The sequence below is a fragment of the Notechis scutatus genome, chromosome 1 (assembly GCF_049901735.1).
Source record: "Notechis scutatus isolate UNSWTSFEM ecotype Mainland chromosome 1, rNotScu1.2, whole genome shotgun sequence".
Classification (NCBI taxonomy): Eukaryota; Metazoa; Chordata; class Lepidosauria; order Squamata; family Elapidae; genus Notechis; species Notechis scutatus.
The window spans coordinates 272,168,065-272,189,638 of NC_142009.1; the positions used below are offsets into that span (position 1 = coordinate 272,168,065).

The 21,574-nt window shown below is 36.1% G+C and overlaps 1 protein-coding gene across 1 annotated transcript in view; it reads right to left on the reverse strand.

Annotated features, from left to right (window-relative positions):
* The window catches only part of DCAF5 (DDB1 and CUL4 associated factor 5), a 40,036-nt gene extending 22,065 nt beyond the window's left edge, over positions 1-17,971 (reverse strand). The window contains exons 1-5 of the mRNA XM_026671126.2: positions 17,569-17,971; positions 7,656-7,799; positions 5,976-6,012; positions 5,047-5,186; positions 2,683-2,812 (exon numbers count right to left, since the gene is read on the reverse strand). Of these exons, the coding sequence (XP_026526911.1) occupies positions 2,683-2,812; positions 5,047-5,186; positions 5,976-6,012; positions 7,656-7,799; positions 17,569-17,782 (665 nt within the window). The 5' untranslated portion in view covers positions 17,783-17,971. The remainder of the gene's footprint in view (positions 1-2,682; positions 2,813-5,046; positions 5,187-5,975; positions 6,013-7,655; positions 7,800-17,568) is intronic.
* Between the last annotated feature and the right edge of the window lie 3,603 nt (positions 17,972-21,574).

Consider the following 21,574-nt stretch of genomic DNA (forward strand, 5'->3'; position numbering starts at 1 on the left):
CTAAACCTTCTGAGAGAAATCATAGAGAAGCTGAGATATGGTCAACTATTGTAATAGTTTCCTGTATTTTCAGGAAACAGCATCATGTTACATTTGTATTTCAAAGGCAGAGAGGCCAGAACCCAAATGTATTTATGTGTATCATATTTGTAAGGAATAAACTGAATATCTTAATGAAAGTATCCATTTTATCTCTTAACTCCCCATCCCCCCAGTCCTAACTGTAAGTGCTCACTGAAGAAGGAGTTGAACCACTGCAAAACAGTGCCTTGAATCCCCATTCCTTGCAGGTGTCCAGAAGATATTTGGATTAGGAGGTACATTCCACCCTCAGTCAGATTTCACATGGGAGAACTGATGTTTCGTAAAAAATCCCATGGCCAGTTCTAAACCTCACTGGAACGGGTCTAGATAATCTACTTCCTCTAGCATGTCTATGGAGAATCTCAGTCATCCAGGTCATGGTTGTCCCAAAGGTGCTTTTTCAAGAGGCAACTGGACTTTTGGGTTTTTCTTTGAAGACGTTTCACATTCCCCACCATCCAGTCAGAGCTGAAGAAGCTTTTTGGATGAGAAGTGAAACATCTTTGTTCTGCTTATTAATGTTGGGATGGCATAAAGCAGACAGATCAACTCCACAAAGCATCCATACAAAGTCTTTTTTATTGGTTCATCAGGCATCCTGTCAACTCACATTTATTCCGAGGTTCTTCTTGATGTCCAATCCTTTGCATATCTGAACTGTGGTGTAGAAAGATAATAAAGTCTCAACCCCATGATGATTGAAGCGACTGCATGGTATGGTGGATTCAGGCAAGAGTGAGGGAGCCTCCTCCAACCCAACAAGGGTCAATTTAGTGACCAATCCGGATTACAGATGTGACTACATGACATGGACTACATTTCCCAGGATGCCTTAACTACATTTACCATGATGCATTCCCTTAAGGGGACAGCTCACAATTCCTAACTAACTATCCCAAATCCCATTAACTCTAAACTGTCTGGACAGCACAATCTTCAAAGAAAAACTAGAAAGTCCAGTTGCCTCTTGAAAAAGCACCTTTTTCCTCTAGCATGCTTCACAGTTCTACCTACAGTCTCAATAATTTTCTCTAAGACATAGGGCAATACTTGTCAAAAACACTCAGATCTAGGAAGACCCTCTTTAGACTGTTGGCATCAATCCTTCCAAGAGAGAAGTGTTAACTACTTCCCAAATCTAGGAGAATTAAGGATTAGAAAGCCAAGAATGGGCATGATTTGAGTTCATATACTATTTGGGACATCTTGGAGAGCAGTTTATCTATTTCTTCAGAATCTGCAGGCTGAAAAAGAATCCCAGATAATATGGCAAGACATTTCCTCATTCAGCATAACAGACTTTGCCCAGGAAGAGAGAACTTTACACTATAGTACTTACAATAGCGAATGCAAATACAAACTGCCCAATACTGATCTGCAGTAAAAAAAACATGCACAAATATGCTACTAAATTGCATGGTTCCACACAATTAATCACTTACAATTACAGAGATAAGTGACTTTAATGCATTTTAAAATCTAGGTGAGATGGGGGCGGGGCATATAAGATAGACAGACAGACAAGAATGTAATTGTGTGTAGTGTAGTAGTGATTCACTATTAGTAGTGAAACTAATAATTTTGGCCATTCTTAACTGACATAAGAGAGAAGAGGCATTCAGAGGCCCAATTTAACTGCAACCATATATATGCTTGAAGCAAGACTTAACCACAATTTTATTTGACATATATATCCAATAGCATTGCAAGTCTAGGATAAGAAACAACATATCTAAAGTTACAATCACTAGCATCACCCCACTTTTACTATATGGCAAGGCAAAGGAGGTACCAGAAAGAAAGGAATGTGGTTATACATGCACACAATATTCTAAGACATTGTCTTCAATTAAGTTGCACAAACCATTTCAATGATATAAATGCAAGGCAATATGAAGAGATATGATTTATTCATGCTACTCTGCATTGTGAAACACTTGTTTTAAATAACATGTTTCACCAATATGAAATGACAGAATGCCTAGTGATACCTTCTTCATTTGCAGCATTCAAAACTAAGGTAGGATGTACTTCTAGCAAGCTCCAAGTATTGCAGGCAATTCTGTTAGATAATCTGTAGGTCCTTCTATTCTGATATCAAACAATTGAAAAACATATGAAATGCACATTAAGTCAATTAAGCTTCTTGTGAAGTAATTATTGGAGCAGGAACAACCAATCATATAACAGCATTTTAATATACAATGTAAAGATGATATATAGGAAATAATATAAATGGCCTATAGTATCCATATTTGTAGAGGTTAGAAGTGTGCATTAAAAGGGAATTAAGTAAACACGGTTCTTGAAACTCTGAAAATCCAATATAGATTGAGCAGATAGTTCCCCATCTTAAAGCCAACTATTTTGACTTCAAACTGAAAAGTTTGTTTAAATAATCTGGATAAAGAGATCCAATTTATCAGTACTGAAAGAATGCTCACTACAGCAATTTTCTATATATTATATGATATATAGAAAAACTTTTACCAGGGAAATTTTAAGGATAAATAAAATTCTTATCAGATTACAAGTTCTACTTTGATTTCTCTTTCCAATTTCATTAAACAATGCCTAAGAAAGCATGTTATTCTTTACCTTTGAGGTTTTCGAATATCCCAAAGCCCAACACCTTCTTTTGAGTTGGCAGTGGCCAGTAATCTGGGCTCCACTGGATTGAACATCACACTATGAAAGGCAGAAGGATAATTTGCCAAGCAAAAGGGCTCTATTAAAAAAAAAAATACAGTTTTAAAGGTGGTACATTTTCATTGTAAAGTATTGATTTCTAGATAAACTTTGTTTATATTTGCCAATAACTCTTAGAATTAATTTCAAGTTGTCCCAGCAGAAGTTTCATATCAGAGTTTGAATTATCTTCCCATAAATCCCACAAAAATGATAAAACTGTAATATCTCCAGAAATATGCATTATCTCTTCATTAATGCCTACCAACAAATACAAATAGGTTCTTCAGTCTTAATCTTGAAAGTGACCAATAGCAACAAATAATTTGGATTTGTCTTTTCTGCATTTTCAAGTTATTTTACCTAAATTCTGAAAAGTATGTGTTCACTTGTATATACAAAACGATGCTCCAGTCTGCAAGGTATTTTGCAAAGTTGTCAAAGGAGTCTCACTGATGATATTACCAGTTGGGAAATGAAACACCTGCAAGCAATCAACCAAGCCCAGAGAGCACCAAGGACTCTACAGGAGCTTCACTTACCATCTAATTAAAATTGGATTATTGTATCAAAACATGGCACTGAAATGAGTTTAATAAAGTAATGGATTTTCAATGTTTTGTATTATAACTTTAATAAGTTTATAAACTGCTATTCACAATAATAGTGGTGGTCTTCAGTAATTAAACATTACATTTTAAGCTTGTTTTTAAATTTGCTAAAAGCTACACTTAATGCAATAGTTAACAACTTGACTAAGTTCACACAAAAAGCTAATCTGATAAAAAATACACATTTTATCTTAGTGCCACACGGAATTTTGTCTTATATTTATTTCTATGCTGCCCCTTTTTATTTCTACAACCTGGTCTTAAGGATAAAATTCAATATGCTCATCTACAGATAGCTAAGCAATTACAATTTATAAGACCCTACTAATAATTAAAAACACTGTTTTCAAACCAATGCATAAAGATGATTTAAAACCTTCCCAAATAACTACACATGATGGTATACTGAGAATTATAACTCCTATGTTCACTTGCCTATATTGCAACGTTATCTTGGAAAGGTGTCTCCTCAATGACCTCACCTTCAGAAGTGAAGTGGGTGGAAAGACAATCCCTGTTATTAAAATACTCTTCTGGAAAAGCTTTTTGGCACCCATTCTCATTGCTTGGTAACATTTCCAAGATGTTTATATTTTCAACTGAAATAGAATTTATGCCACAAAAGAGCTGTGCTCTTTTTGCTTCCCCTTCCTCCTCCTCTTCCTTTGTCATGATTTGCTTTTATTACCCCTGAATACAAGGAGACATGCATATAGTTTTCTAGCAGCATTTGCCATTGCCTTCTTCCTAATGCTGAGACTATGTAATTGGCGCAAGGTCACCAGCTGTTTTTCCTATCTAGTCAGGACTAGAACTCAGGTTCCCAGGTTTCTAGTCCAGAGTCAACCATTAGACCAAATTTGTTCTACTATGTAAATTGAAGAACAATATAAAAATTAATTTAGTACTGCAAAACATGAGATGACACATCTCATTCCATTACTATTTAAAGTTATAGATACAAGTTTCTGAAGCCACAGGATAAAAATACTGCCCCTTCCAGGTGAACAAACATTTTAAAGAAAATTCAGATACATGCAATTCTTTCCTTATCAAACTAAACTTTAAGTTTTCTGTTTTAACAGAAAAACTCTGTGGTTTCCAACACTGAGATACCATATATATCTCAGTGTCTCATTGCCTCTTTTTGGCAATGGCAGAAACTGTATTTGCTATTCCTGACATGATTCATGATGGTGGAAGGAACATCATACCAAGATCATAGGAATGCAGGATTCCTCTGACATAGTCACTCTTCCAACATGTTCTGAAAGGCATGCCTACCCCACCCCATTCCACCCTAATTTATTTTCAGATTTATCTGAAGCAAACCATAAATTATATTGGAAAAAATTGCTTTACTTTCTCTCACTTCTTCATATTGCATATGTGGAGTAAATGCAATTCTCTTAAATTATTGTCCTAAAATCATTTTGTTCATTTCAAAGAATAAAACATTTCATAGCATTTTTTTTCACTCTTGTCTAAATTTTCCTTTGTTTGGAAAATTTAGAAAGATCGTAGAAAGAGATGCCATGTCCCTTCTTCCCTGATACTTTCGGGTTCCCCCACTCCCTCCCAGATATATTCACATATTTGTTCAGTGCCATCTGTTTCCAATGAAGTAAATCAATTTTCAAAATTATGCAGATGTAATTCTCACCTCCCTGAGAAGACTCTCTGATATCCCAAATGAGAACTCGGCCATCATCAGATGAGCTTGCAAAAACATTATCATCAACTGGGCTCACAGACAGTCCATAGACTGCATCTTCATGGGCAAACACATCCAGAGTTTCACCACTGAAACATACACCAGCATCATCAGCTTCTTATCTTTTACAGTGACATTGTGCTAGAAGATTTATTTCCAAACATTTAAAGTCCATTATCCCATACATATTCTTAGAAGCAATAGTATATAAAAAACGTATCTACAAATATGTTAATACAGTGCAATTCTATATAAACTAGGACTATCATATTTGGACTGAAAAATTCTAAATCACTTAACAGAATTTTCTGTATCTGTTGCTGCCATCAAATGGCTTTCCAGGTTTTTGCAAGCCAGATATGGTAGCCTTAAAAGGCTACTCAGAAATGCCTTATTCAATTCAGTAGGAGTTTCTCATTAATAAGTATGCAATGGAATAAACATCTTGATCTTAATGCAAAGTAGACAGATAAGCTTTTGTCTTCCCCATCATCCTTTATATCACTCATCTTTAAATTCAGAGAAGTTTCAAACGGCAGTTGCCATCTTAGTAGAGAGTAGCATATATGCTTGAAGCATATGGATTAACAGAGTGATCTTGAGAATGTTACATTAACTAACAATGCCATTCTACATGCCATTTCTTGAAAGTCAGTCTTATTGAATATAAGGGGGGGTGTTATTTCTGAATAGATTATTGCAGTGAAAACTATGGGATAATGGAATATTCCATCACATGTTAATCATGTAAATATTTTAGATCATCAGATATGAATACAATGTCCTAAAACTTAGGCCCACTGATATTTCAGTGTTTCTCCTTTTCTCCATCATTGCTCTGGTAAAGAGTATTTAGACACTGGAAAAAATGCATTTACCTTTGGACATCATGAAGCAAAACCTGTTCATCATTACCTATAAACAGAAACAGAATTTATCATTTGGTAACTTGAATGTAAACAATCAGGATTGTGGTCATGCAGTTTTTATTCAGAAAAAGAAAAAAATGGTTTGGGAACACAAGAAATAAATCAGCTTTTTACTTCTATTGTGGACCAAATATTCATGACAATGACTCCTACTTATTGGCTTGCTTTTGAAGTCCAAAGCAATAGCAGTTTGTTGTGGAACAGCAATAAAAGAAGTTGTCTATGGAGATTCTCAATCATCCTGGTCATGGTCGTCCGCGAGGTGGTTTTTAAAAAGCAACTTCTTACAGAGAAAGTTCAGTTGCCTTTTGAAAAGCACCTTTGGGATCGTAAAATAAGTTGTGTACTACAAGTCCATTCTATCTTTAAAAGTACTAGGATAGCTAAGTATGGAGAAGTCGTACAGAAAAAAGCCCACCATCCCTTTGTTTGCTTTAGAAACATTATCACACTGCACATCACAGGAATATACAGGATTTGGAATCCTTTTGGTTACTGAATATCTGTGTCTCTCAATTAACTACTCAAGAAGGGCAAACTTGTGGCAATTGGGCAGTGATTTGAATGGCCTTGTATAGATAGGCATGACAGGGATTAGTAACTGCAATGACATTTACAGTTTATAGTTTCCATAGTTTTCCCCCCCTCAAAATGGTGTGAAACTAGACTTCTGTTCATCACTGAAGTAATACTCAAGTTCTGGGATCCTCCAGGAGCAAGGCAATAGTGCAGGCCACAGAATGCTTTTCTATCCGATCAGAAAAAAGTACAGGTAGTCCTCGACATATGACCACAATTGACGCCAAAATTTCTGTGGCTAAGCAAGATAGTTGTTAAGTGAGTTTTGCCTCATTTTATGACCTTTCTTGCCGCAGTTGTTTAAAGAAGTTGATTTGTTTAACAACTTATTGGTTAATTAAGTGGATCTGGCTTCCTCATTGACTTTGCTTGTCAGAAAAGCTGATCACTTGACCTGGAACACTGCAATCTTCATAAATATGAGCCAGTTGCCCAGTATCCGAATTTTGATCACATGACTAGTGGGATGCTGCAATGATTGTGTGAAAAATGGTCATAAGACACATTTTTTCCAGTGCTGTTGTAACTTCAAATGATCACTAAAGAAATGGTTGTATGTAGAGGACTACCTCTATTTTCTTCCTACTATACCCTAAAGATAGCTCAGGTTAGGAAGTATATTGCTTATTTAAAAAAAAATATTTTGGCACATCATTTTGCTGTGCATATAAAGATTATAGAGCAGGTCAGAGGACAAAAAAAGGGCACTCTACAACTGTATTATTAAAATACAGGGCTATCCTGTGAGGCATTCTGCCAGTATAAGCTATATCCAAGGCATGCTGCATTGCACCTGCCAACAGCAATGAATGGGGAAAAGAATCATTGTCAATGACAATGTGCTCAGAAGGTGGTTGGTTGGTCTATCTCTAGTAATAGGAAATTGTTTTTCAGTTGTGCAGCCTCAATAATAGTGCAAAAAAAAATGTTTGGAGATATACATTGGGACCACTTAAAAATCCTGTTCACATTGAGGCAGGATGTAAATTGCAATCAATCAATCAGTCAATGAAGGTATTCTTGCTTTGCTTTAAAAACATTATTCTTTACCTCCAGAAAAGATTCTTGTGTTACCACTATTAAAAGCCAGGCAGAAGATATTAGAGTGATGTTCTCCTTTCAGTTGAATAGGCTTCACCCTGGAGTGGATTGCTTCTTCCATATGCCAGAGCAGAACTCGACGGTCATCTCCACCTACAGGGCACAGAGTACAATATTCAAAAAAATGCACTTCAAACATCTATACACCTTGTGATATGAAATCTTGACTATTTTAAGCCTGCGTTGCTGGATCATATGAAGAGCCACTACAAGTTAGGATGAATTTCTCCGTTGTTGCTTTTTTCTTTTCTAAACAGAGGCTATTATATAATATTGAATTGAGATGGGGGAAAGGAGGGAAACTCTAACAGATATATAAATATAACCAGACAAGCTGTTATTTTGGGCATTTGCATTCATTCTCCTATATGGTTTAGATAATTCTTTTATTGAGAACTCTAGACGGTAAAATATTGACCAGAACTCTTACTTCTTTGAACGAAAGTATTTTATATTACAGACTTCTTCTTGATAAGGGCACTTTTTGAAATATAGGCAATTAAATACAAACACCCAATACAACAATGAGATAATATGTATTATACTTGAAGCCAGGATTTTGGCCTAGGGTGTCTATCTTCCTTCCAAAAACAACGTCTATTTTACAAATCCAGGAAGGAGGTAGCATCATCTGTAGGAGTCAAGCATCATCAGTAAAGATAGCCAAGAGGTGCCATATACACCTGAGCTAGGACTTTTTTGTGTCACATCATGCAGTCTCAGGTCAAAGCCCTTTTGAAAAACAGATTCAAATCTCAGATAGGAATAAGTCAATATGTATTTAATATGTATTTATTGCATGTAAAAGCTACCTTTCCTTTAGGATACTCAAAATCATACATATACTTTCCCTTTTTTACGTTTATCTTCCAAATAATGCCATGAAATACTCAAGCTAAAAGCATAACTTGCCTAAGAATATCCAGTGAGAGTTTCAATGTAGAATTGGTATTTGACTTAAGGTATTTACAGTTCTAGTCCAATACTGTGGTATTAGTTAACAAGGAAAGGGTTTAACACAATTTATCCCTGCAATGAATTTTCGTGGCTGCTATATCTTTTCCAACATTCTTTCAGAATCACAGGAAGAGCATTAAAAATAATTTAAATTTACTTGAATTCAAAATTAACCTGGGAGAACAAAATTGAATATTAAGACCCATACATCTTTGGCTTTTTACAAATATCTTGTCAAAATTATCAGTCATGTAATCAATCTAAATTTATAGGTATGATGGTAGCTCCTACATCCAACATTGTCATATGAAATCAATCTTCAAAGACAATTAAGCATTGAGAGAAAAGCATGATAAATCTTTTGACTGTTAGCTACAATATAGTTTTTCTAACACATTAACATACATTTGTTCAACATGATGAAGCCTTTGATATGGTAGTAAAGTTTATAAAATAGGAGAAATGTGTAAGTAGATGAATTAGGTTATGTCCTACAGTTGAAATATAAATTAATGTTTTATTGTGTTGAGATTTGCCTAACAACGATGTAACCATTTATACTGCAACAGCATGTTTAGATATTCCTCTTAACTGAAAAAAACCTCACTAAATACAGATTGAGGTGCTTATCTAGAAGATTACTAGAACATAAAGTACTGAAACCATCCTTTTTCATAAAGGATCACAGACACTGGTCCAACAACTACATCATCTTACTTTAATTCTGATGGTAGGAGAATGAATGTCATTAGCATAGCAATGACATCTGCCCAGAGCAGGACATGTGTCATTGCAACAAAGGCCATTTCACTGTCAAAACTAAGCCTGGTAATTGCCTAGAATGGAACATGATAACCTCTATCCTTCAAGAATACATGAAAGCTAATAGAACTAAAAAACAAAGAAAACTTCCACATTTAAAAGTACTTTTATTTATATCTCATTTTCTAGTAATCAGAATTATATTTTATTATGCCTGGCTGCTGAAAGTGGAAAGACTCATCCTCAACATCATGCACTTCTTTCTGTTCAACAGTAAAGGGACACAGGACAGAACACATTCTGCAGCCAAGAAGGCTCCATAAACATTTGCACTACTCAAGTGACCCCGAGGATATAGATAAATCTCCAAGTGGCCTCAAGGACTCTCTAAAAGAATGCATCTTTGCGATAGGAGTTGAATTTCTAAATTCTATTTAATCCAGCATTACAAAAACTATTCAGAGATACATTAATGAGTCTTGTGTGTATAAATTATGCTTTCTTCCAATATGGCTATGAGAAATAGATTATGTTTTAATTTACATTTTCAACTGTCATTATGCAGTATACTGAAATTGTAACTGTAATTAGTATGAATTATGTTTTTTTAAACCAAGAAATATCCACAAGAGGTTGGCTCATTTTCCTAAAACATAGTTAAAACTTATCATAGTTTATCTGGTTTCAGATGTAGCAAGTAACTGCATTTGAACACTTAAAGAATTTCCTGTTTTCCCCCCATAGTTTCAGTGTAAAGAAAGTGAGGCAAAATGTGAAGAAAGCTAATGACTGTTGCACTAATCCATAGTAAAGTGTGCAAGTTATCTGGTTCCTAGCAAAAGAGACCAATAGACAGGTTTAATTTGTACTGGAAGGCATTCTAGTATTGTAGTACTTGACTCGCCTGTTCACTCATCAGACAAATTACACCAAAGACAAGTGGCCCCAAGATAGTTTTTTTTAAAGATTTTGAATCCCAGACATATTTAAATGAAAGCAAGTGGTTTTTAAAAGACCCTAAGCTATGGAGAGAATCAGCATTTTGAATTGGACCTACAATCAAATAAGAATAAATGGAGCCAACATAAAATCAAATTTACATGCATCCAGCCAATACATGCAACATTTCAATTTTTATGCATTGATCCAAATTCCACCTCAACATCTCTATTCCTGAAACTCCAAATTTGTTATGAGTGCCTTTTCTGGACAGGTATAAAGCACAATATTATTGCTGTAGAGCTGTCTTGACAGTGCTGCAAAAAATTAAACAGCAAAGATCATAAGCACCTCTTCAATATTTTATATTGTATTTGGACAATACTATTTCTCTGTTAGGTCAGGCATAATTGTTCTTAGTTTATTTTGAATTGCCTTCTATTTTATCTTTGTCCATCTTCTATTAATAGTTTAAGAATCTGGCGTCCATTAATACTGACTTCTCAATCATATTAGAAGCCCTGGAACTGCAGTAAATTATCTAGAGCAAACAGTATGTACTGTACTAAATAGATAATATGCTCTCCCTCAACTGAGTGATCTCATTTTGTTCATAATTATGAGTGACAGATATTTAACTTGAGTTAAAGCAAATTAACTATCAAATCCCAAAGATGTCTGTTTACAGTGTAGTAAGCCCTCCGCTATTTCAGAACTCTTGAATATTTACAATAGTTCTATAGTGCTTTTCAATTAAACATCAAAGTGGTTCAAAGGAAAAAAAGTACCATATAATAATTACAATAAAAAGTAAAAAGTAAAAACAAAAGTTTTTAAAACCATAAAACCAACAATGAACAAATGCCAGAAATTATGGCAGCTGATTAAATAGACAATAAAGAGGTAGATTTTAAGTTTTGAGAAAAAGACTCCACACTGGGGATGCACATAATTTTAATTAGAAGTTTGCTCCAATGATAGATGCCACTACAGACACTTCTTTTTTAGTATGTCTGTGAGTAAACAGATAATTCTGCAAATAGTTTGGTCCCAGACTGATTAAGTCTTGTAAAACAAACGCCACCATCTTCAAAAAGGTTTTCAAGCTGATGGGCAGCCAAGTTGGAGGTTTCTACATAGCACTGTAAGATTGTACCCAATAAGATACTTTATTGAGTAACTTTGTCAGAATATTCAGTGCTAGCCACTTTTGAGGGGTGGTTGCTGGCTTTTCTCTCTTAGCCATAACCATAATTTTCATCATGAATTAAAATCCCCAATTACTATTTCCACATAAAATATGTGTTAGCTACTCCCTCTTCTGTCTAGCCAATGGGGAAACCCTAAATGCAAGAAATAGCTGTTGTCCCATTGCAATACCTGTTCTCCATCTCATTCTCAAATTTATATTCACCTATTCCTATGGTGAATATAACTTTCCTGAACATTGAATGAGCTGAGATGACCATGCAATTTTGTTTTGAAATCAAAACCTCTGCAATCATTATCTGAATTAGCACACCAGTTTTCTTTTTTCCCAAGTAAAATTATGAACTTAGCTTCCAAAAATATCCCTTTTTTAAAAAAAGAATGTGAAATAGAGTAACTGTACATGATAAATCAACCCTCTCTTCTCTGTGACAGCCCCTCAAGCATTGGGCATAGCAATCATGTCTAATCCTTTATTTTTTTGTTAGACATATCTAATTCCCTTAACAGTTCATCATATGGTTTAGCCTCCAGACCCCTTAACAGCTTTGTTGCTCTTTTCTGGTACTCTGTTCTAGCTATCTTTCCATTTTTTAATACTTGTACTTCTTGTTTATCAGTTTGTTAGAGAGCTCTTTGTGCAACCATGTTGGTCTTATCTGATTTCTTTTGTTTTTCTTTCTCTATGGTATTATTTTTATTTCACTTTTTAGTATTTTGTTTTTCAGAGTTTCCCATGCATCCTAAATTGTTTCTCCTTCTAGGAGTTCCATCTATGGTCTGTTAAAAGCAGCTCTCTTAAAATCTAAAACACTGGCTTGACTTTGTCCAGTTGCCTGTGCCTGCATTATGCTGAATTCTACTATGACATGGTCACTCTCCCAATGTTTTTTTTTGTTTGTTAAAAAGGGAAAATAAAAGAGGTATAACCTATTTACCATATTAAAATAATTTAAGCCTTACATTAACTCAAATATATTTTTATGTGGACCCCATCTATTTCCGTGTTCTGATTTTGCCCATTGTTAAGAGACCTTTCCCCAGCAATACTGTCAATACTAATGCACACTCCCAGAATTTCCCAGCCATATGATCATTGCTGAGAAAACCAAAAGTTGTCCACACATTTCAAGGCTTCCAATGTTGGGGAAGGCTGCTTTCACCTCACTACTCAAATACCAAGTTTAGCCTTTGGCCTGAAAAAGCAAGTACCACTGACATCAGCAAGTTTACAAACAACAGATAAAACAAACCTTTAGAACAGATTCTAGTGTCACGGATGTAACATTTAGCTTTATTTACTTTTGTATATTCGTATCATATCATTATTATTGCATTTTCTTATATATCTTGTAAACTTCCTAATGTTCAATTCGATTGAGACAGTGTATAAATTTCCTAAATAACTAAACATTGATACACATTTGAAATGACAGTTTACAGAAGGAAGATGAGTTGTTTTCTTCCTGTCCCAGATTCTGAGTCTGAGTTCCTTGAAGGAAACAATACATTTAACAATACAGACAACAACAAGGCTCAGAGCAAAGTCAAATGAGAGAGAGAGGGGGAACAAATGATTATTGAATGTTAATATTTGGCCAAAAATAGAGAAAATGTTTGGTTTGAGAAGGGTCAATCAGACAATCAGAAGGGTATAGGGGAGAAACAGAACACCTTCCTAAAACATCCATGAGGGGATAGCTTGGAAGAAATGGAAAGTCTGTTGGAGGATTACCACAAAGCTTTCATCTGACAGTATTGTAGAGAGATAAAAACAGAAGAACAAAGATCATCCATAGAGTTATTATCTGAAAGAAAGGATTAAGAGAGAGAAAAGCTTATGCAAAGTCATAAATATTTTAAACTTTAAGAAAATATCTGTGCTACATGGAGAATTTATATAGGCCTTTACAAGGATTAGCACAATATTCGAAAAATGTGAGTTTGGAAATTGGTCTAGTATGTTTAATACTCATATAATATAGACATACAACAAATGCAACTTATGTCATAGTACTACAAGAATGAAAGTGCTATTGTGTCAGGCTGCTTCTTTTGCCCAGTAGTTATCATTTACTGTTTTGTATACTCTCATACCAGCAGATTCCAGGTATACAAAACTATTAAAAGCAACCCGTACAGTACAGTAAAATATCTTACATCCCCAACACAATAAAATCTGCTCCATTTAAAAATAAAAAAGAAACAGCTGAAGCCCAATCATCGTTAAGCTTTGAAAGCCTGTCTGAATAGCACTGTTAAAGCCTTATAAAAGGAAGTCAGATGCATCTTGGAGGTAAGGTTGGGGCTATCACAAATAAAGCCCACTATTTTATCTATCCCCCCCAAATATTCTTCAGAAGCAGGCTTTACTAAATGACTTGACATAATGAATTTCAATATTCAAAGTGATATTCAAGAAACAGTAATCCTGTGCATATCAATTCCAAATAAAACACTCCTGAAGTTAGTCACACTCTTGGATGATATCCAAATACATAGACTTCTTTCAGTGGAGATCTGATATGTTTATTTGTTCCTGAAGTATTCATAAAAAGTTTTTTGAGGTAATTCTCAAGGTAATCATCAAAGTTTAAGACAAATTGACGTAACTTTTTAAAATTCTTTATAGCTCTTTTCTTGCAGAATGGCAACTAAAATATAAAGATGTAAAATGCATATGGTAATATAAATAAAATATTACTATTACCAGTAATATAACAGTAATATACTGGTAATAGTAATATACTATTACTAATAACAGTAACAGTAATATATAGTAATGTATGCTATAGTACTATATGCAATCTACATCTTTACTCATTCTGCAAGAAAAGAGCTATAAGGGATTTTTAAAAGTTATATCAACTTGCCTTAAACCATGATATGGTAGAACATGTAAAAGTGTAAAGATGTAAAATGCATACAGTAATATAAATAAAATATTACTATTAATACAGTAATCTAACATATATTACTAGTAATAGCAATATATTATAATAGTAAAATGTTATATTACTATATTCATTTTACATCTTTACATTTTACATGCTCTAACATATATTTAAAAGCTCTTTGTTAATCAACAAAAAAGACATGATTCTGTTATCTATTAATCACAGACAGCTTTTGCAGTACTGGTCAAATCATTACTCTATCTTCTCATTCTCCTTTATGTAGTAATCCATCTTTTTCTAGTTTGCAAATTCCTTTAGATAAAAATAATTGTCTAAATGTGATTCCAGTATATTAGTTGGCTGTAGTAAAATAATCTTCAAATATAGAAAATAAACTATAATTTAGAATTATTGGTTTATCAATAGTTTAACATGATTAAAAAATTCCTCCTTCAAAAGACAAAAACTTCTAATAGGCTCATCATACTGCAGTTTACCTAGACAGATATTTTCCTTATTGTTTCTTTAAAGAAACTGATCATTTTCCTTATTGTTTCTTTAAAGAAACTGCAGATATATTTACTTAAATCTGCATCATATTCTTTAAGTCATATCATTGTCCTTGCATGTTAATGATATATGGAATATGTTCAGATCTAATGAAGCAGGATACATATTGAAAAACCTTTGTTTCAAATGTTTGCATTTATTTGATTCAAAATCTCTGCCACTTCACAGCTCTTCCTTTTCTTTACTATACTGCCTAGTCTGTGACTATACGTAAATATACCTAAATGTAATGAAAGTCAGATCAACATAATATTAACAATTTAAAACAATTTAAAGCCCTATAAAACAAAACAGTCTCTGATTATTACTAACAGCATATTTGGCAACATATACATGTCACTTAATTGGAGTGCCAATTAAGAAAGCTTTGTAAAATGAATATTTTTGCACTTCAGTTACCATCTGGAAATAAGTGGTTAAAATGTAGCTTTTCCAAAATGCCTTGAGATGAACATCTATGCTTTGTTTCTTATCTGATCACCAGCAGGCTTTAAAATGTTTTGCTGTTTTATGAAAACTGTTGTTTATGTTTTAAAATTGCTTTTTGTGGATGAACTGGCTGGACTATTTGATATTAAGCAAAATTATCTGTCATGCAACTGCCAATAAGGAAGATTTTTTTTTCATTACTATGGAAGGCAGTGTGGTATAATGGATAGAATTGGTTTGACTAATTGGCTAAGCATGAACAGAGAAGACTGCCTTAGGCGAGTCACTTGTGTAGTTGTTTTCAGGCTAAAATAGAAAACATAATACATTATATACTTAAGGTATTATAGAGGCGATTATGTAGTATTGCTAGTACAATAGCATTGTATTATCAATACTAATCAGTACAGTATTGTGGTATAATAAAATTGCTTTGTTTTAAAGATTGGGCTCATTCAAGGACTAGATTATAATGCGGGAAATGTGTTTGTTGACCTCTTTCCTTATTCTGTTGAAATGAACCCAAAACTCTTCTTAGCTTCAGATTTCCAACTTTTTTTTTCTTGAAGACAGAGATGCTGAGGGCCATGTCCTTAAGTTGGGAAAATATTACCATATTGCCAGGCATCAGCTATCCAACCAGGCCTATAAAAGGGTTTATATAAGCCTTAGTGGGAGATTCATATCCGAAGACCAAAACTACAAATAGTGTAGAAAACTATGTAATGGTGCTTATTCCCCATCAACTGTGTTGGGGGTGTCTTGATAATATGCTCTCTTCACCGTGGCTGAAGAGAAAGGAAAATGCAAGCGCCGCGTCTGATTTGCTCCTTGTCCAAATACTGCCCGTTTGGTTACGCGGAGGAAAGTCTGGGCTGCGTAGAAGAGGCAACCGCACTTTTCCCCCGCTAGCGGGAAGCTAAGGCGGGCGGAGGGAGATGCCACCTTCTGTCGCTTCCACGCTCTTGGCGGAATAGGCCATCGATTCCCCGGCCTGACGCTATGGGGAGCTCAAGGAGAGAGCAAGGCCTGCGGTTCCCACTCAAGCCCCGGCCTGGAGTTTGCATTTCCCCTCGGAGAGAGGGGGAGGGGAACTCCGCCTAAAGCGGCAGCGCGGGGGGGGGGGGGAGGGTCTGGCAAGAAGGAAGCGCTGCCCTCGGATTCCTTCTCCGGTGAAAGGCGCGGAAGGAAGCGGCGAAGCCCGAAGGGGCTCCTCCTTCCTTCTCGCCCACCGCCCCGTCGCCGCAGCTCACGTCAACTCCGAGGCTCCCCGACACCTGACAGCAACACCCCCCCCTCACACACACACCCTATTCCGCCTCGTTCACTCGGCTCCACTCCCGCCAGCTCGCTTTCCCTTCCAGCTGCTATTAAAACTGGGCAGTAAAAAAATAATAATCATAGGTTGCCCCCCCACACCCCCTTCCGGCGAGAGGGGGATAAAGAGAGAGAGAAAAGCTAGCAAATTACCATGACTCTTAAAGTCTTCTCGCAATAGGGGCATCCTTCTTCTCCATCCCCTTTTCAAAAACCACCCCCGCCCCCTAAAAACAACTCCTCTGACCGGGACCCCCTTTCAAATCCGAACCCAACCCCCAACCCCCATCTCGGACTCCATTTACGACGCCTTGCGTCTCAGTTACGGACTCCATCGGATGTCACTGGGAATTTCTACGCCTCTTTTATCCATTTTGTTCCCAGTTACTCCGGCACCTTCCAGCAGGAGAACGAAACATCCTGTTATTAATTAATACACAGACACCCAAGAGCAAAAACAAAACTCCTAAACCTTCCGGAGGAGCCACTGCGTCCGGATGGGGAAGCCCAACTTCCCCCCTCCCCTCCTCCTCCAAGCCGGAGCGCAATAAACAGGATTGGGAACAGGGGATAGGACCATCCCCCTCCCCCCCCCCAAACTGTCAACCATTTTAGATCTATATTTGGGAAACCTTAGGGTGTGTTTGGAGGGGGGGGGCATTTGCTTCTCCGGGCGGGCTCGGCGATGCGGGGCGAGGGGAGCGGAAAAGAAGAAGAAGAAACGAAAACTGGGGGGCGGAGGTGGGGGGAAGGATGGGGGGAGAGAGGAGGGCTTGCATTACCTGAGACCAGCCATTGGCCTCCATTGTTGGAGAATTCAATGGCATTGACACAACCGAAGTGGCCCAGCAGATCCTTCTTGTAGAGGTTTCTACAGCCTCGCAGGCGCCTCCGCTGAAAGTCCTGGGTGAGCAGAGGGTCTCCCTGCAAGCCCCTCTGGGACAAGAAGCCCACGACTGACCTCATGTTGCCCCCTAGGCCAGCTCGCCGTCTCATGGTGCTGGTGCTGGTCCCCCACTTGCCCCCCTCGCTCGCTCGCTCGCTCGCTCGCTCGCTCCCTCCCTCCGCTTTCTCCCCGCCCTCCCTTGTTATGGTTATGATGATTTTCTTTAGCCGGCCATAGCAGGGGAGAGGTATTAGACACTCCGTTGCTTCCTGATCCCCTTTAAACTCCTCCCCTGCCTTACAGCGGCGGCGGCGGCAACAGCAGCTGATTCACAGCTGCAGCCTTTTCCTTGATGCGATTCTTCTGCCGGCTGCTTCCTTGGACTGAACGTTGCTCGAGGGGCCAGTGGTTTTGGAGATCGAGGATGTGCTCTTGACTAAGTGGTTCCTCACCACCATCATCACTATCATCATCATCATCATCACCACCACCACTCCTTCCCTATAAAATCCAAGATCGGCGGAAGTATATTTGGCTTTCGCTGGAGACCAAACAGACGTTGAATCCACCATCACTTTTATGTTACGGAGTTGCAACAGCGGAAAGCCAGTAGATCTCGCTCGGGCGGGACGAGAACGGATAGATACGATAAAGAGCGGCGAACCGCCAGATGCCGTTTGCCCTACCGTCCTTCTTTACAATCTCCATTAAAGTAACTTACGAAGTTGAGCAGGCGTAATAAGAAATAACCGGAGTTTCGGTGGAGTTTTCATCGAAATTCTTCCTAGGGCAATAAAACTTCTTGACCGAAAGATGAGATTTCCGGATTGGTTTTTTAATCTTTCTCTTGGTGACTATTGCTGGCATTTTAAATATTCCTCATGGTATCATGGAAACTTAAATCATTTTGGTCATTTTTCTGTGTGTGTGTGTGAACATTCTGAAATATTAACATTTCTTCAAAAAAAAAAATTTAGAAAATAATTCCATACCAATCAAATATTTTAAAAAGGGATTCTGGGGAAGAGATACAGTGTACACGACAAATGAAGAAAACAATACTTGCTGAAGACAATTAGTGGAACTTACATAGAAAGTACATAACTGCCTCATCAAAGTGTACATTACTTCATAAAATATGTCTTTAGTTTGTTTTTAAAGGAAATTTATACCAAATAGCTGTAGAATCTGCTTTGACATGAATCTGCTTTGCTATGATTTTTAAATATACTACATATGGTACATGGTACACACATGTTTGACATTGATATAAAGCTCCCCAATAGGTGAGTTTATAATAGTGAAATGTATGGGTTTTCATGTTGGTTCACTGTGGGATGTATTAATAGCAGAGATGATAAGGTGATCTTAGGAGGATGCTGAAATAGGAGTGGGTAAACCTACAGATGGCACCTGTTGCCTTACCACAACCAGACTTGGAAATACCTTATGTGGATGAACCCGTCTGTCCTACTACTAGCCACTGGCAAACAGCAGTTCATATAGGACTACTGCAATATTCCTAGAACCCACCAATGAATGGCATCAGATATATTCACAGCAGCCCTTTGAAATATATTCCTCAGCAGAAATGTATAAGCTTAACACACCTGACACCTAAACCTCAATTTTATCCAAGATAAAAAAACCAGAATGTGATCTAGTACGGAGATATACTGTAATAGACCATTTGCAGTATTTAATCTTTCATACATGTCATATGGGTTACTTTTACTTCAACAGATTTTTTGGCATGGATTTGTGCATAATATCAGTCTAATATTATGACTCACTGTATTATGTGAATTCAGAATATGATTTAATTCAGCAACCAAGTGAAGTGTATTATATGAATCCAGCCTTTGTATGGCAATAATGAACACCATATGAACATTAATTAAAATATTTCTAATATTTTCACTATATTGACCCATGATGCTTTGTTGGGCTGCACAAGTGAAGTCTCCTCACAAAGGCAGCAATAAAAAGAGTCTTTATCCTCTTCCTCAAATATCAGTGGGATATGCCATTTATTAACTCAGAAAACAAGGAATGTGATGGATGTTGAAAAGGCACAATCAACACTTTGAACTGAATCAAGAAGACATTGAAGTAAGCTGTTTCAATATGGAAGTTATAAGCCTGGTTTCCAGCTCCAATCAAACAATCTGAAATGTCAAAATATGTTTCTTTTAAAATGTTTTTAGCCTGTTATTTAAATACAAAAAACATAACAAATATATAGAAATATAAGTTATGAAATAATAAAGAAAAAATAAACAAAAACCAAAGGAAAAATGTAAAAAATATAGTTAGGGACTACTTACTTGGAAGTTATACTGTTACCTTCACATTGGACCTTGGCTGATGATAGTAATCAATCTGTTTGCCAACATTACTGTATGACTCTTAAAAAACATTCTTTAGTAATCTAGTTTGCCTGTTGTGTAACATATGATAAATGAGAAGGCCATTCTTGCTTGAATGTTTTTTTTATTCGCAAGACTAGTCTACAGCCCTGCTTAGTTGTTCTTATATTGTATTTTGAGATTAGCTAGATTCTTGCATACAAAATAAAACTTTGTAGAAGACAATACATTAATGCCTGAGGAATCAAACAAACACCCCTCAGCATGTCTTTCTGGAACTCCTTTTCCAGGAAGTATATTTTGAGTGCTTTTGAATAGAAAAAGTAAAATACTAATATGTTAATGGAATTAATATACTAATATTGATAAACTCCACTCTGCCCAGAATATCCAGATTAACAGTTATAGTTTCAATATCCCAAAGGTGCTTTTTTGAAGAGGCAACTGATTGTTTTTCCTTGAAAATGTTTTGCTTCTCATCCAAAAAAGCTTCTGAAGATCTGAAGAAGCTTCTTGGATGAGAAGTGAAACATCTTCAATGAAAAACAAAGAAAGTCATTTGTCAGAAATATGGTGTACTGTAGGGTCTCCCGCTTGGGTGGGGGGTTGGACTAGATGACCTACAAAGTCCCTTCCAACTCTGATTATCTGTTATCTGTTGTAAGTCCAATTGCCTCTTTTAAAAAGCACCTTTGCGACAACCATGACTTGGATCACTGAAAATCTCCATAGACATAGTGTCTGTTGTCACAAAATCTTTTTAAATGAATCTTACGATTAACCCAGGTTGCACTGTCAAAAATTCAATGACAAACCACCAACATTTAGTCACTTATTTGAGGGTTTTTTAAAAAAAGAAAATAAGAAAACAAACGTGTTAACTCTCCAATAGAGCATGTTACTTAAAAAGTGTTTCCTGGAGCCAAAAACCCAGTACCAACCTCTCTGCTGATATTACAATATCATTCCACATTCTTAGTGATCCTCAAAGACTATTTTTATAAAATGTGTCTGCCAACTAAAGAAATATTGCCTAATTTTTGGAAAACCAGAAAGAGGATTGAAAGAGTTACAGAGCCATGCTACTTTTGGCTGTACCAGACACCTGATTCCATAATTTGCCTAAACTACAGTTTATTGAATTAATCCAATTATGTATCTTCAGACAACTCACAATTATGTTCAGTTGGCCAAAAACAAACCATACCAAAATATTGAAATATGTTCATATTAATACATCATATAATTAATTTGCCCACTGTATTATAGCCTAGTTTATTATACAAACGTAACTTATGATAGTTCATCCAATATCTTAGGTTAGGAAACCAGGTTCTGAACTACATAAAAAGCACTTTTGAGTTTTAGATCGAAGGTATTACCAATGTACAAGTTGTAGAATTGAAATCAAAACTATTATAGTTTGGGATTTTATTAATTTATATAGGTTTATAAATATTAATCAAATATTGAAAGATATTCAACAAACTTATTTACCTAAGTGAAGGGATTATTATGTAAAGTAAAAAATGT